The following is a 12,374-nucleotide window of genomic DNA, read 5'->3' as shown; positions in this document are numbered from 1 at the left end:
TCGTGGGCATGTGGCCTGTGCACTTTACTGCACTAGGCCCCTGCATTCCGAAGGCCCCGTGGTTGGTTTAATGCTCTGCTGTCGACAGTCTTGAAATTCTTAATAATTTTATCTTAGAACTTGTGTTTCATTCGCTTGTCCTGGAGCATGAGCAGAGGAGATGTGTGCACTATGTATGTTCACTTTTTCTCCCCAATTCATTTAAATATGTTCATGATGCCCCGTGGGCATAGAATTCCACTGCAGCTACTGTGTGTGGGAGTTTGGCAAGACTCAATGCAGGTACAAGGTACTTGTACAAGGTACTTGTACAAGGTACTCATCAAGAAGTGAAATAGTGTAAAACAGGGGGTTAGTTTGTGCAGCATTTCCTCTGTCGTGGTAAGAATGAAATACAATGGGCTGAAAATACAAATTGCATAACTTCAGTGATTCCACATATGCATTAAATGCTCTTATATTTTCAGCAAAACTGGCATTGCACAATATAAAGATGAACAGTAAAGGTTATATTAATAATTTATAATTCAAATTTTTCTTTACTTAGAACACTAAGTAATAAATAAAAACACCATGACAAGTTGAGACAGAAACTATGCAAAAGCAAAAATCTTTCTATTTCAATCCAGCTAACGACACTTTTCCCTTGCTTTCTGAACATTTTACTCTGGGCCCCACAGACTATATATATAGCTGGCCTTATGAGGCACCACTAAAAAATGTTGGGCAGGGAAGAGACAGAACCATCATTTTGGAAAAATAACTGTCACCAGAGTGTGGAAGTTACAGCAGGGGGAGAGAGATACGACCAGGAGCAAGAGGACCAATCCTTGTGAACAACACAAGCTGGTGAGGTCTGTGCTGGAGCAGGGTCAGAGGGGTTGGAGAACTGGACAGATGTGTGAGGAATTAGCGGGCAGAGCCCTAGGGCTTGAGAATTTATGGCAAGTGGGAGATAAGCAAGAGGAAAGAATACAGCTTGGCTCCCAGATTTCTGGCTTCAGCCACTGGGTGATGCTTTTCACTGAGATATAGACTAGGAGGAAGGGAGTTGGGTATGGGAGGGAGGAAGGATGGGTTGACTGGGACTGGGACATGTGGTAGACATGTGTAGACATGGGGTAGACATGAGTCATGTTTGGGTGTGTGCAGTACCTCTCCCCATCCCCCTTCTTCTGGTAACAGACCCTGCCTCCTCTGGCCTCAGGGGTATGGCCCTGACCTAGGCCGGGCCCAGCAATGTACCTGGTGGTATGGACACACATATACACACACGGTCACAGCTAGGGGTCCAAGAAGTTGGCAGATAGGTGTCTGAAGTCAGGGTAATCAGAGTTCTTCTCTAGGATTTTTGAAGCCAAAGCTAGGAGATGTCCCTTTCCTCTCTCGGACCAGAAGGGAGCCTGCAGCTGCCAGCTGATACGGTTCTAACGACCCTGAGACTCAGGTTTTAAAGAATAAAGACAGCATGGAGAGATGTGTTTCCATGAGTGGTGAAGAGAGAGTCCAAGGGCTTTGCTTCTTAGTTCCAGGAAGTTTCTGCCATCACATCCGCCCTTCCTGGTTACACAATCCAAAAAATCCAGCTCCCCCTCACAACCCAACCACTACCATCACCACCACCACCACTAGCAGCTCCCACTCTTCCTGTTTTTTGTTTTCCTTAAGCTAATTGGAGTTAGGATCTGTCATTTGGAACTGAAAAAATCCTGATTAATACAGACACATAGATAGGTGCCTACGGAAGCAGGATATACTAAGCATTATCATGCTTATATCATAGAGAAGTGAACTGAGGTTCAGATAGCTTAAATACATTTACTTTACTTGTACAAAGTCTCATGGCTAGCAAACTGCAATGCCAGGGCTTGAACACAGGGCTAACTCCAAAGCTGATGATCCTTCTACGATGCTACACTTTCCTCTTAATCTGTTAATTATTCTTAGCACTCTTTTCTATAAACCCAGGGTTTCAAATTTAGGAATATTCATGCCGCTACTCCCTTGAGTTTCTTGCTCAATGACCAGAAGTGATGAGGGCCAGACCAGGATTTCTCTGGAGTGTTTCCCAGGCTCTGACTAGTCCCACATTGAAAGTTATGGATAGCAAAGGACCAAGTTGCTAATTTTGCAGAAGTTTAAAGTCAGCAACCTTGTGGCTCAGACATTCTCCTAAACTTTATCTTGTTTTATGAGTTCGAAAGGAAAGTCAAGGCTTAATCCCTACCAAGAGTCACAGGAGTGGTAACTAACTGAGCCAAAGGCTTCAGAACTTGAGAACATCTCTCTGTACCCTTTGCTTGAACTTGTTTCTCTGTGTATCACTGTGTTCTCTTTTTTTTTTTTCCTTCCTATTTCATTTTTTCCCTTTTATTCCATTAACTCAAACCTATTCTAAAGAGAATCTTTTCTGACTAACTCATTCTAGGGAACTGTGACAGAGACTATTGTCCCCAAAATGATATTTCCTCCTTTTTTATCATCAATAATAGAACCCACTTTTAAAACTTTTATTTTTGAGACACGGTCTCGCTCTGTTGTCCAGGCACAATTACGGCTCACTGCAGCCTTGACCTCCTGAGCTCCTGAGGTCAGGAGTTCAAGACCAGCCTGGCCAAGATGCTGAAACCCCATCTCTACGAAAAATACAAAAACTAGCTGGGCACGGTGGTGGGGGCGCCTGTAATCCCAGCTATTTGGGAGGCTGAGGGAGGAGAATCGCTTGAACCCAGGCAGCAGAGGTTGCAGTGAGCTGAGATCGCATGACTGCACTCCAGCCTGAGCGACAGAGCAAGACTCCATCTCAAAAAAAAAAAAAAAAAGAAAGAAAGAAAGAAAGAAAAAAAAAAAAAAAAGAAAAGAAAAGAAAGAAAAGCATTTGTTGTGAGTCAGACACTACGTAGGCACCTGGGAGGTAAAAGGATAGGAATCCTAGGCTTAGGTATTCTGAAGCTTCCTACTGAGCAGACTTCCTTCTTCTCTTTGGGTGCAGTGGGCAGAGCCCTGGCATTTAGAATTTGGGCCCTGTCACATCATTTGTTTGAGCCTCGGTTGTAATATTTATAAAATGGGGATACTGATACTTATGCCTCACCTTCCTGTGCCCCAAGATGGCTATTTTATGCCATCTCCTCTCTCCTCAAACCTTCAATACCATCTGACCATTATTGCATTGAGCTGATGGCCTTGCTTCTTATCTCACTGAGAAAAATAAACGCAATCAGAACAGAACGTCTTCATTCCTCCCATTTAATCTACCAACCTACTGTTCTTGTATCACTATGAACGTACTGTCCTTGCTTGTTTCTATCTAAGGTCATCCCTATCCCTTGTGATTTGTTTTTTGCATTTTTTTTAAAAAACAGTCTCACTCTGTCACCCAAGCTGGAGTGCAGTGGTGCAATCTCGGCTCACTGCAACCTCTGCCTCCTGGGTTCAAGCGATTCTCATGCCTCATCCTCCTGAGTAGCTGGGACTACAGGTGCTCACCCACATGCTCGGCTAATTCTTGTATTTTCAGGACAGACAGGGTTTCACCATGGTGGTCTTGAACTCCTGGCCTCCAGAGATCGACCTGCCTCAGCCTCCTGAAACTATCAGTTGTGATTTGGATTCTACTCCTTTTTGTCTAGTCAAGGACTTTGTTCTTGCAATTGTCACCTCTCTCTCATATCTTTAGTTTTCCCCCCACTCTACTGGATCATTCTCATCAGCATATAAGTGATCTAAGAAATCCAATCTCTTTCAGACTTTTATGTTTTCTTTAAGCCAATTGGAGTTAGGTTTCTGTGATTTGCCACTTAAAAAGTCTTGACTAATGCAGGACATAGAGACAGGTGTCTATGGAAACAACTTGTGATTGGTAATGCCATTCTCATATCATAGGGAAGTAAACTGAGGCTCCTCAAAGAGGAGCAAGCCTCAGGGCCCTCTCACTTGTTCTTTCCTTCCGGCTGGGCTTCCCTGATTCAATTCTCAGCTCAACAGTACCCACCTCAAAGAATCCTTTCCACTTCCCATGATCCTCTATTCCTTTACTAAATGTTATCCTATGCTTACCAACTTGTATTTCTTATTATTTCCTCTATTAGAATATAAACTCCATTAGGGCAAGGATTTCTTTTTGCTTCAGGCTATATCCTCAGCTTCTAGAGAAGAGTCTAACACACAGTCAGTGCTACCCAGTGAATGATTAATGGCAAAAGCAGCATTGTGCTATCAAATGAAATGAGATTCATGAAAACACTTTTTAAACTCTGGAGTATCAATCATGTATAAGTTATAATAACATATTATATTTTAATAAGTATTTATCAAGCAACTGCTTTTGTGCTAGGTAATGTACTAGGCACTCTAATTACAGAAATACATAAGACCAAGTTCCTGCTCATTCTAACTGGAAGGTTGGAGGTGGAAATAAATAGAGGTAAGTATGATTCTAGAATTATCTCGGCAAGTGCTACTGAAGCACACTCAAGGAAAGGAAAATGTATTCTGCTTGCAGGGACAGGAGTAAATGAAGATTTCATTTAAAAAGTCACATTAAACTGGGATTTGATGATTGTGGTTGGGTTTGTCAGACAAGAGGCAGGAGAAAGGGCTTGACCGGCAGAGGAAAGAATCTCAATGCGTGTGCCCTACCATGCAGTTTGCTAAGCATCTTCCCAAAACAATGCCTTCTTCACTCCTACCTTTCTCTCTTACTCCTGAAGCCCCAGGCCTTCTCTGACCTGGCCATCCTGGGTCCTTTGTGTCTCACTGTGTCCTTTTCCCCACTGGCCGTTAATGGGTCACAAGTTACAGCTCCATAGAATTCATCCTCTCTCTCTCCAGATGTCACGACAACTCCAGACTGTCTATCTTTGTACTTCCTGTCACCAACTTCACAGCTGACCAGGGATTTCAGACAGTGGGGTGGCTTTCTAAAATCCACCTGCATAATAGTTTAATAGGAACAGATATACTCTTTAATGAAACATTTTTAAATGTTCATGTTGACATAAAAATTTCTCTTCTGTAGTTTCTCACAGATTATCAAAGAAGAGGATATTTGCCTTCAGAATTTAAATGAGAATCAAACAAGTGGCAGACAGTGCTTAACACTGAGCAGCCTATATTTAATACATGAATGAATGATTGGATGAATTAACAAATTAGATAAATTAAAACCATTTAGGCATGTGTTGTCTTTCCAGATCCAGTTTTGTAACTTAGTTGTTTTGAATTTGGGATACATTTTCCCATAGAAACAACGTTGTAAATAGTTCTTAAGTTCCAAGAAATCCCACTAAGGATGTTTAGCCCATAATGTAGCAATAAAATGCACAAAAGTAATGGGATAGCTTGAACAATTTTTGAATGTTGAATACTAGTATTTGAAGAAAAGTAACTTTCATTAGAAGATGAGGCAGTACGTGAAAAATACTGTGATTCCCAAGGGGCTGTCTGAGCCCTTTCAAGGGTTCTGAGGGCACTAACTTCTTGTAGTGTATATTTTCAAATTAAAATATGCACATTTATTTTCCGTGGTATAATACTATCCTTGTACTGTTCTTGCAATCAGGATGAAGGAAGAGCATGAGTCTGGCCTTGAGGAAGACTATTTCAGTGAGAAAAGAGTCTGGGACACTGGATGAGGTAAAATGAACTGAATGGCACTTAGTATAAAACAGAGGAAAGGGAAGAAATATGGTGTGAGCATGATTCCACCTATAGGGAAGACAGAGTATGTTGGAGGCAAGAAAGAATAGGGAAGAAAGAAATCTGTGGAGGAAAAGATGGTAGATGGAGGCCACAAAATGGTTCAGGTCAGGTTAACGCTAGTCAGACCAAGGGAATAACGGTGTGGAGTTTTCAAGTGATCAGGCAGCATGCTACTATATTAGACTGTCAGAGGTGTCAGCAATGCAGATTGGGTCGTGATATACCTAAGGGGTCTCTGCAGAATGTAGAATTTGTATATTACCATATCCCCTCTGTTGATTTTGGTGATATACATACTGCCTGATTTCTTTTTTTTTTTTTTTTTTTTTTGAGACGGAGTCTTGCTCTGTTGCCCAGGCTGGAGTGCAGTGGTGCCATCTTGGCTCACTGCAACCTCTGCCACCCGGGTTCAAGTGATTCTCCTGCCTCAGCCTCCCGAGTAGCTGAGATTACAGGCGCCCACCACCACGTCCGGCTATTTTTTGTATTTTTAGTAGAGACGGGGTTTCAGCATCTTGGCCAGACTGGTCTTGAACTCCTGACCTCCTGATCCACCCATCTCGGCCTCCCAAAGTGCTGGGATTACAGGCATGAGCCACCGCGCCCGGCCAGTCTTACTGACTTCTAAAGAAGGAACTTCAGAAACCCTTGCCTTCCGTATAAAAAGATGTCAAGTTCCATTTGCCAGTCTTCCTCCATCCCTCTCCCTTCCTTCTCCCTCTAGCGTTTACTAACTGACCCTGGGCAGATCACTTATTTCTCTGGGTCCCATTTTCTCATCTCTAAATGACAACACTGAAAACTAGATTATCTAGCCCTTTAATTTTAAACATTTGATTATGAAATTCTCCAAAATGACAAAACATAAACCAGGAGGAGGAGACCTAATTATACCCACATCAGATAGCTGCGGTTTCCATAGTGGTTATTTCTGATTATCACAGACGAGACAGTTATCCAGCTTTTCTCCTCTTTTCTTGTTTCCACAGGAGAGGCGACCTCTGCTCTCAGAGCTGTTTCAGGGGCGTCGAAATTTATCTAGAAAAAGTGGTGTGGGAAGTGTGGGTTTTTCCTTCCATTAAAAGAAAAAAATCTGTTCGCTCCTTTAACTCAAAAGGCTTTCTAGGTAGCCACAAGCAGATAAAACCTTATCTTTCCACCCTCGAATTCCTCTTTTGGACTTCATATGCACTGACTTGAAGGGCCTTCTGCACAGAGACAAACACCCAATGGGTTCCCTTTGCGGCATGAGTGACATCCAGAGACCGCCGCTCCCCGCGAGCCGCCGAGCGCAGGCGGAAGCGCGGGAGCCACATTTCCGGTGTCCCGACCCGAGCTCACCACACTTCCGGTTTCCCGGCCGTGCGCTCGCCACACTTCCTGTTGATCCGGCTCGGCCGGGGGCTGGGCCGGGAGGAGGGCCTGGAGGAGGGCCGGCCGGCAGGCGGCGGCGGCCACTGGCCAGGCGTGGACGCGCGGGGTCGCCGCGGGCAAGGAGTGTCCGCCGCGTCGCCCGAGCCCAGAGCCCGGGAGCACTCTCGGCCGCCGCATCTCCTGCCGTCTGTCCTTCCAACCGCGCCGCACCATGCCCGCCGTGGACAAGCTCCTGCTAGAGGAGGCATTGCAGGACAGCCCCCAGGTACCGCCCGCCGCTCCGGTGCCCCTCGCCCGAAGGGGTAAGGCCGAGGAGGCCCCTCCAGCCCCGGGGTGGCGGCCGCGCCCCCGGCCGGGCAGCTGTGGTAGTGCGCCCGGCCCGCTCGCGGCGCCTCCCCCCGGGTTCTTTCGGGCTAAGGAAGGGGCGGGCCGGGCCCTGAATCCTGAGCCGGGGCAGAGCTGGGGAACCGGGAGAGCGCCCCGCGGCCGGAGTCCTGATGTCGTGACCCGCCTCCAAACTCAACTGCAACTGAGGCTGCGAGATCTAAACTTTGACTCCATTTAGTAGCTGAGTGCCTCAGGAAAACCACCTTATTGTGCCTTAGTTTTGTCGTCTGTAAAATAGAAATAATAATTGTGCCTGCTTCATAGGGTTGTTAAGAGAAGTCAATGAGAAATACCTGTAAAGTTGTCCGCAGACAATGTCCGGTACAGATAATGAGTCAGTCCTATTACTGCTACTCCTAATGATGTGATGAGACCTGTGCCAGCCAGAATGAGAGGCAGAGAGCCTGGATCTCTTTCCCGGCGGTACCAGGCCTCCTCTTGGCACCGTTTTCCCATTAGTGAAGAGAAAAATACAATACCTGCCCCATTTGTCGCACAAGAGAACTTCATTAGCACACTCGAGATGAGAGTCAAGTCCTTTGAGTTCTGCCGATGAAAACTGGTGTGTAAATATAGCAAATGAGTGCAGAATGACATTAGTTCGTAATTCAGCACACCTTTCCCCAGGGGTCTTTTGTTCTCCTTTAACATTTCCCCAGCTTCAGGCCTACACTCCTGGTTCAGCATCCCGGGTTTATTTAAATAAGTGCCTATATTTCCTAGTGTCTCAACTCTTGAAAACTTAGAATGAGATTAACCTGTTTTCGTTTCACACTTTCCCCTCTCTTTTGGGGTTCCTTCCCTTTTTCTTCTGAGTGAATAATACCTCCCAGCATGATCCTTGTATGGATTTACCTACATCAACAGTTCAGAATAAGTCCGAAAGACTGTATGCATAGGTGTCTTTTGTTCGTTTCTTGTGATCCTCCTAGTATAGATAAGTAAGGAACTGGAAGGAAGCTGTGATTTATTTTTGTTTTTGGTAAGTTTGCATCCATTGGACTGACTTTTTCAAGGCCCCTTTTTTTATATAGCTGTAGTCTCCTGGCATTTTTATCAGACTAAAGCCCTTGGTAGAAGGCATTTCATCCATGCTCATACCTGCTGTGTGGAATCTGAAGATAGCAATGTGAGATCTTAAATGATCATTTTGAACAAGGATCTCTGTTTGCCTTGCACTTGTGGGAACTGAGGTGCACAGAAGTATCCTGCTTTTCTAACCTACATGGTGATGCCTAAGCCAGGTTACAGAGATTATACTGATTCTTGATGTTGTCCTCACAAACAGATCACATTCTTAATTTCCAGCTCTTACATGAAGGAATATACACTGTTTCTGAGTGGCTTAAAGGATTTTCCCAGCTGTGAGGAAGTAGACAGGACTGTAGAGCAAGTCAGAAGACCTGGGTTCTAATTCTGGCTCTCACGCTCACTTAGGATGTGATGTGGGTGAGTCTCTTCATCTCCGCCCTGTGGCTGGCTCAGTTTCCTAATCTGCAGAACATCTACAGAATGAGAGATGGGGGCGGGGTGGAGCAGGTGATCTTCAAGGTACTTTAGAGTTAACATTGTGTCATATCTACATGGTGTATAACTTGGAACTTCTGTGTGACAGAGGAGGTTTAGAGACATTATCATTCTTATTTAATATGTTCCTTTTAATGTAGGAAGTTTATTTGTCATTGCTTTTGAGACTTGGCTGTCACCCTTAGGAGGGCTCTTGATGATGCTGTTGTACAGAATGGAAACTGACTTTAAGAAGGTCTTTAATGATCATCAGAGCATATTTATGTACTACTCTCTTGTATGTGACCTGTGCCTAACATAGCTTTACTCCCAAGGTGACTCATAGACTTGAAACTGGAAGGAATCTAATCCATCGCCTTCATTTTATGTGCAAAGCCTAAAAACAATAGCAAATGCCTGTCTCATGGATTTTATGTGCCAGGGACTCATCTAAGTGCTTTACATATATTAACTCACTTAATCCTCCCAATAGTCTTGAAGTATGTTCTCTATTTAAATAACTAAGGAGGAGAGAGTAATTTACTTACAATTATACACCATAAAGTGACAAAGCCAAGACTGGAACCCAGGCAGCTTGCCTGTACTAGGGATATGGTTCAAGTTAGCCCAGCTATCTAGCACCGGGCTCTTCTGTCATCAGTGACCTAAAATGTTTCACTAAAAGGAAAAGACCTAATAAACCATCTATTTTGTGTTTCTTCTAGTTTTATGAAGAGTAATTTTGAGAGTTGCTTCAGTAATGTGATTGCACAGGATTAATTAAATGAACACCAAAGCTTTTGTAATTGAACTGAGTGACCCAGGAAGAGCTGAATAGCAGTTAACTGACCTTAGACACATCTATTCATGGACTCCTTTTTAGTTTGCAGTGCTGCACGATGCATTGTAAAACTAATCTGTGTGCATACACATGCATTATTTCTGCTTACCTCTCATATATGGGAAGCAGAACATTTTAGGGATTAAGACATCTGTCTCCATTGCTGTTTAGAAGCCTCTGCTCCTTGCCTGGCACTACTAGCTGTTGGGAATGTGATGACAAATAAGAGTGCCTACCCTTGACTGGTTCACAGTTTGTTCCAGAGACAGATAATGAGGCAACAGTTCCAGTACAGTGTGAATCCTGCTGCGATAGGAACACAAATGCAGCTTTGAGCTCCTGCAGCTTATTCTTCAGGGGCTTATTCTCTTGTCCTGTAAGTAGTACACTTTTGAGATAAGGTGAAGACAACAGCACTGTTGCTTGCTCGCTTTGTGTTCTGTTTCTTTTGCGATTGGCATAACTGAAACAAAGAAATGAAAGATGTAATTCTGAGGTTGTGCAGTTGAGTGGCCCAGCTGGGAACGGCACTCTCCAACCAAATCAGGCCTTTCTTTCCTCAAACAAGATATCTCAAAATGTAACTTGGTGGTTTTGTTTGTCTTCATTGTGGAAATGTTTTGTGCTGTTCCTCTTTTTGTTTATAACCTATTTTTCCTTTCAATAGACTTGGTTCTTTTTTTTTTTTTTTTTCTTTTGAGACAGGGTCTTGCTCTGTTGCCCAGACTGGGGTGCAGTGGCATGATGGCAGCTCACTGCACCCTTAGCCTCCTGGGCTCAAGCGATCCTCCCACCTCAGCCTGAGTAGCAAGGACTACAGGCACTCATCACCACACAAGGCTAATTTTAAAATTTTTTGTAGAGAAAGAGTCTTGCTATGTTGCCCAGGATGGTCTTGAACTCCTGGGCTCAACCGATCTTCTGTCTTGGCCTCCCAAAGTCTTGGTTCTTTTCACTGGGACATTCTCTTCCTCCACCAAATTATGGAGATAAGAACTTTGTTTATAACCTTAAAATGTTCTTAATAGTTAGTGGTGTTAAAATTGGGCCATTACACAATTACACACTATTCTTCAGAATGTCTAGGAGTGTTTTATTAAGTAATACCCGGTTTCTTTAAAGGAGTGATAGGTAGCTGAGGCTGTATGCATAGGGTGCTTGGTTTTGTTTCTCTGGCTGAGTATACCCTTAAGAGTGTCGGGCAATAGAAAATGGATGGAATTCAACTCCTGAATCTGCTGTTACCTTTGGCAAGTTACTCAGTCTCTCTGAGGTTATGTTTGGAGGTATGTGAAATAAAAATAAAAATAGCTATTTAGTTGAGTTGTTAGGAAGAATAAACAACATTTGTAAAGTGTCTCCATGCTGGCATGCCATAGTAACCCCATAAGTGATTGCTGTTGTTATCTTTATAAGTGAGATATACCAGTGTCTTTCTGACCATACTGTGGGATTTTGAGCTACTAGTGTGCCTTTGCTTTATTCTTGGTCTTTCCTTCTTTATGGCTCAGAATATGCCTGTTGTTCCAGACCAAAGTTTGAGCAGACATAGTGTAGTAAATGTGTATAGCCAGTGTCCAAGGTAGCTGGTTCTATTTATTATGTATAGAGGTGATCACTGCCAAGTTAAATTAGAAAGGGAAGACTAGAGTTTTCCTGTCAGTTCTAATGGGCATCACAGTCGCATGTCCACGGTATAAGGACAAAGGACACTTGTGATGTACTCAGGTATTGTGGGCGGGGGCGTGGTAGTAGCATCCAGCTCCAGTCTGCCCCTGTCCTGCCTCCCGTCAGGGCTGTAGGCTGTGGACCAAAGAGTGCACTCGCTGTGAGAGCCATCCTGCTGGTGACCTCAGTGCTGCTGACCTGGGTTTACATCCCAGCCCTGCCACATTCCTACAGTGGGAGGTTGAACACATTTCTTAACCTTGATGAGCCTCAGTTTCATCATCTGTAACATGAAGTTAATGGAACCATGGAATCTACCTCGCAGAGTTGCTAAAAGAGTTAAATGAAGTCACGGATGTTTAGTGCCCAGCACAGCGTCTGGCACACAGGTGGTATAGAATAAGTGGTAATTTTCGTTTTCTTTCTACCTTCTTTGTGAAGGACATTCATGCAAGCCCTCTCTTTCCCTTTTTACCTCTTTTCTTCCAGTTTGTTTTTATCCCTAAGAGTATTAAAAGCAATAAACAGGATTTGGCTAAATGGATATCAGTAGTATTTTTGAAAAAATAGCCACAATCCAGTTATATCCCTTCTCATTCTCCTAAATCAGTGTCTCTAACCTACTGGTTGACATCCATTAGTAGATTATGAAATCCAGTGGGTCACAACCACAATTTTTGTTTACAAAAAGCAACAATCTGTATGCATATTATTGATAAATATTGTTTGAGAAAACCTTTGTTCAGGTCCTGATATATTTCATACTGTGGTTATGAACTTTTACAAGTTCAAAGAGCTCTTCTAACAAATTATACACTGTACGAATTCTGTGTTATTTTTCTTTCACTGAGAGCTTTTTTAAACATGATGATACAGTTTCCTTATTCATTATTGC

The 12,374-nt window shown here is 43.5% G+C and overlaps 1 protein-coding gene and 1 long non-coding RNA gene across 6 annotated transcripts in view; both read left to right on the top strand.

Annotated features, from left to right (window-relative positions):
* Positions 1-6,867, top strand: part of LOC140712791 (uncharacterized) — an 80,064-nt gene extending 73,197 nt beyond the window's left edge. Inside the window, exons 1-3 of one of the 2 annotated variants that reach the window (XR_012094583.1) lie at positions 756-854; positions 5,564-5,637; positions 6,693-6,867. This is a non-coding gene — a long non-coding RNA (uncharacterized lncRNA). Of the gene's footprint in view, positions 1-755; positions 855-5,563; positions 5,638-6,692 lie in introns of those variants that run through there. The other variant, XR_012094582.1, reaches the window with a different exon arrangement.
* A 248-nt stretch (positions 6,868-7,115) lies between these two features.
* Positions 7,116-12,374, top strand: part of APPL2 (adaptor protein, phosphotyrosine interacting with PH domain and leucine zipper 2) — a 62,124-nt gene continuing 56,865 nt past the window's right edge. For 2 of the 4 annotated variants that reach the window (XM_073021052.1, XM_073021053.1), the window contains exon 1: positions 7,183-7,342. In XM_073021052.1, the coding sequence (XP_072877153.1) occupies positions 7,289-7,342 (54 nt within the window). In that variant the 5' untranslated portion in view covers positions 7,183-7,288. Of the gene's footprint in view, positions 7,380-12,374 lie in introns of all 4 variants that reach the window. The other 2 variants (XM_008004504.3, XM_008004507.3) reach the window with 2 other exon arrangements.

Source organism: Chlorocebus sabaeus, chromosome 11 (genome assembly GCF_047675955.1).
Source record: "Chlorocebus sabaeus isolate Y175 chromosome 11, mChlSab1.0.hap1, whole genome shotgun sequence".
Classification (NCBI taxonomy): Eukaryota; Metazoa; Chordata; class Mammalia; order Primates; family Cercopithecidae; genus Chlorocebus; species Chlorocebus sabaeus.
The sequence above is the reverse complement of the archived record's forward strand: the minus strand, read 5'-3'. Positions and strand labels throughout refer to the sequence as shown.